Source organism: Sylvia atricapilla, chromosome Z (assembly GCF_009819655.1).
Source record: "Sylvia atricapilla isolate bSylAtr1 chromosome Z, bSylAtr1.pri, whole genome shotgun sequence".
In the NCBI taxonomy this organism is placed as follows: Eukaryota; Metazoa; Chordata; class Aves; order Passeriformes; family Sylviidae; genus Sylvia; species Sylvia atricapilla.
Window position 1 is genome coordinate 17,241,094 of NC_089174.1, and position 4,168 is coordinate 17,245,261.

Here is a 4,168-nt window from a genome sequence, read left to right on the forward strand (position 1 = left end):
GCCACAAATTGTATGTCTGGCAATCAAAAGAATATATTTCAAGTTCCCATTGAATGCTGTGATCACATTATTTACTGATTGCAATTTATTTGTTTTTAACTGTGATAAATGACTTTTTGTGTGTGAATGTACTGTAGTAAGCAGTATTACCACCAGGTCCTTACAAACAGCCCAAAATCTTTGGGTCAGCATTTGAAAATCACAACCTAAATTTTGCTTTACAGCATAAAATGACCCTCAACTTTCCTTATTGTTTACTAAAATATGAAGTGAGGTACTGCTGCTGGTATTTTAATGTGATCTGATTTGACTTCATTAGCTTTTTATAATGACATCACATAAATAATTATTTGTAATTTAAAGTGTTAATTAATCTATGACTTCTGGAATAGAAAAAAAAATGTGATTCATTAAAGCAGCTTGTACCAGCGAATAATTGATGTCCAGGGGAACCAGCCTCCTGCTTAAAATTTAGATAACTTTGAGGAGTATTGATGAACTCTGATATCCTTTTAGAAGTGGTAGCATATTTGAGTGATTTGCTTAACACTGATATGTCTGCCATCTATCAGTTAGGACTTTAACATCTTTAAAAACCTCTCAGTTTGACCTTGTCTTGCAGCCAGGTCAAAGAGCAATTAGAATACACTTCAAAAAAACATATGTAGATCTATATAAGTCCTATAAAAGTTCATTGTGTAAACTCACTCCATAATGTGTAAAGAAAGCTGGGAATCTGTAGGGTACCTCATAGGTATAAATAGATATTTCAGTATAATTCCATGATATTTTGGACTCAGAAGTGAGGCAATTTCAGCCTTTAAGATTGCTCCAAATCCAGGCCATGGTTTTGCAACATTGCAAACCAGCTAACAGGAATGAATAAAAGGAAGATTTCAAATTGATGGGGGGAAGTATCAATATGTACAACAAAAAATACAATTTTGAATGCACTGCTTTGTAAAAAAAAAACCTCAAAAACCTGAGTTTTTCATGTGAAAATAATGATCCACTAATATTGATTCATAGCCACAGTTAAGTTTGCAAAGCTATTAACTGGAGATATTAATTTTAATCTGATATAGGAAAGAAAAATGAAAATTGTTAGAGATTACTAAATGGATAAGAAAGCAGAAACTTACCCTGTCACTATCTTAAATGAGACATTTGAAAGCCAAGACACTATGCTTTTACATACTCTGGTATGCAATTGCATACTCTGGTTTGCAATGACATGATCACAGGGAAAAATTAATATTACACATGTAGGCATCTCAGTAACTGTTTCTGACTCACTAAGGTGTTTGTAAGTAAAGGTCAAAGTAAATTGGACAATATATTATGTGAAATGCTCAAGAGTTTAAGGATTTTTACTTATTTATTATTTATTTACTGCCACATCCATTCATTAAAGACATAGATTATGATTTCCTGGTCTTTTTTCTCTCCTCCTCTTGACATACAAAGAGAAAAAAAAGAGACAAAAATGGCATTATTAGAGAATCTCATTCCAAAATCCACCTTGCCTTTAATAAATTAGTTTAGTAAGTGAGATTGTGGATTTTTATCAAGGTACATGTGTGACTGAAAAAATAAACTGAATGGTTTTGTGAAAAATGTTTTTTTTTTAAGGATGGCAAACATTTCTAAAGTGCTATATTAATCATGGAATGAATTAGAATTAAAAATCATCTACTTCCAGTCCTCCTGCTTTGTACAAAGGTATCAGCACTAGACTAGATTACTCAGACTCTTGCAACCCTGGCTTTGAACAACTCCAGGGAAGGAGCATTCACAGGTTCCCTGGGAAACCTGTGCCAGTTCTTCAGTACTCTCTGTGTAAAGAATTTCTTCCCAATGTCTTATCTACATCTAATCCTTTTCAGTTTAAAACTGAAACCCCTTGTCCTATAAGCACAATCCTTGATAGAGTGTATTGTCACTTTTCTGGAGGCCCCTTTAAAGCACTGAAAGCCTGCTATGAGGTATTGCTGGAGGCTTCTCTTCTCCAGGCTGAACTCCAGCTCTCTCAGTCTTTCTTCATAGCGAATATTCTCTGGACTCAGAGAATCACCCATCAAACCCATGTCTCTCCAGTTTGGAGACACCAGTCAAGTCCGGCTATATGACATCAGTAACTCTCCCCTTAACTAGCAATACTATCCATAGAAGCCCGCCAAGTTTGGCAGGTATGATATGTTCTTAGAGAAGCCATGCTGGCAGACACTGGTCCCTTTTCTGTTTCCTATGAACCCTAGAATAGGCTCCATGAGGATCTGGTCCATGATCTTGCTGAACACATTTCCTAGGTGCCTAGGCTTTTGGAGAATGCATATTCCTAAAGTACAGCCAGATTGTGAGCCCTTTCTACGTGGTTACCCTCAAGAAGAATGATTTCCACTGGGGCCCTGAACAGCAACAAGCTTTTGCCTAGATCAAACAGGAGATCGCTCACACAGTAGGAACAATGGTTTGTCTTGGAGCCTTTGGCAGAAGATGCCTGGGGAGACTCGAGGCCAACCACTAGGATTCTAGAGCCAAAGTTACAGAGGGTTCAAAGCCAACTGCACTCCCACAGAGAAGGAAATCTTGGCCACCCGTGAAGAAGTTCAAGCTGCCTCAGAAGTGATTGGCACAGAAGCACAACTCCTCCTGGCACCCTGACTACCAGTGGATGTTTAAATGAAAGGTCCCCTTCACCCAGCATGCCACTGATACCACATGGAGCAAATGGACTGCCCTCATCACACAGTGTGCCCGTATTGAAACTTGAATCACCCTGGGATTTTGGAAACAATTACAAGCTGGCCAGAAGGTGAAAACTTTGGTCTCATGGATGAAGAGGAGGAGGAACAAGTCACATGAGCTGAAGAAGCTCCTCCGTACAACCAAGTGCCAGCAGAAGAAACACTATGCTCTTTTCACTGACGGTTCCTGTCGCATCGTAGGGATGAACCGCAGGTGGAAAGCAGCCATGTGGAGCCCCACACGACAGGTCACACAAGCCACTGAAGGAGAAGGTGGGTCAAGTCAACTCACTGAACTCAAAGCCGTTCAATTGGCCGTGGACATTGCTGAAAGGGAAAAGTGGCCAAAGCTCTACCTCTACACCAATTCATGGATAGTAGCCAATGCTCTGTGGGGTTGGCTGGAAAGGTGGAAAAGGGCTAGCTGGCAGAATAGGGGAAAACCAGTCTGGGCTGCAGATGATTGGAAAGACATTGCCATTTGGGTAGAGAAGCTACCTGTGAAAGTCCGCCATGTAGATGTGCATGTCCCTAAGAGCAAAGCTAATGAGGAGCACCAAAACAATGAGCAGGTAGATCATGCTGCAAAGATAGAAGTGTCAAAGACAGAGTTAGATTAGCTACACAAGGGAGAGTTGTTTCTACCTTGATAAGCCCCTGATGCCTCAGGTGATCAGGGCAGAGATGCCACCTATATGTGGGCACAAGACCGGGGGGTGGATCCAACCTTGGACAGTATTTCTCAGGTTATCCATGACTGTGAGATGTGTGCTGTGATCAAGAAGGTCAAAAGGGTGAAGCCTCTATGGTATGGTGGGCGGTGGTCTAAATAGAGGTATGGGGGAGTTCTGGCAGATCACCCTTCCCCAAACCCGCCAGGGCAAGCGCTATGTGCTGACCATGGTGAAAGCCACCACTGGATGGTTGGAGACCTACCCTGTGACTCACCCTTTCACTCATAACACCATATTGGGCCTGGAAAAAGAAGTCCTGTGGGCACATGACACCCCTGAGAGAATCAAGTCGGACAATGGGACCCATTTCAAGAACTGCCTTATAAACACCTGGGCCAGAGAACATGGTATTGAATGGATATATCACATCCCACCCAGCAGCCAGGAAATTTGAATGTTACAGTGGGTTACTTAAGATTACCCTGAAGGCTGGCTCTTGTTGGAGGGACCTTCAAAAATTGTGAAATGAGCTTATGTTGTGGTTTGAAAACAAACGAAGTGAGAGGCTCTAAGTCAGAAATAAAATTTAATGAGAAGAAAAGGAAAATAAAATAAAATAAAATAAAATAAAATAAAATAAGATAAAATAAATACAAAAAGAAAAACCACTGACAGAGTCAGAATACAACCTGATCAGGGTGATGGAAGCAGTCCAGACGAGGTGGTCTTCCTGAAGCAGTGATCTCG

General features: G+C 40.6%; 1 protein-coding gene across 1 annotated transcript; it reads left to right on the plus strand.

The window, feature by feature from the left end:
• The first annotated feature begins 2,836 nt into the window (after positions 1–2,836).
• On the plus strand, positions 2,837–3,367 carry LOC136374239 (ribonuclease H-like). The gene has a single exon (XM_066339545.1). It carries the CDS (start codon positions 2,837–2,839, stop codon positions 3,365–3,367), a length of 531 nt encoding a protein of 176 aa, XP_066195642.1.
• Positions 3,368–4,168: the final 801 nt, after the last annotated feature.

Excerpts from the sequence above, each read along its gene's own strand:
- LOC136374239 (XM_066339545.1), top strand. The coding sequence starts at position 2,837 with ATGAAGAGGAGGAGGAACAAGTCACATGAGCTGAAGAAGCTCCTCCGT.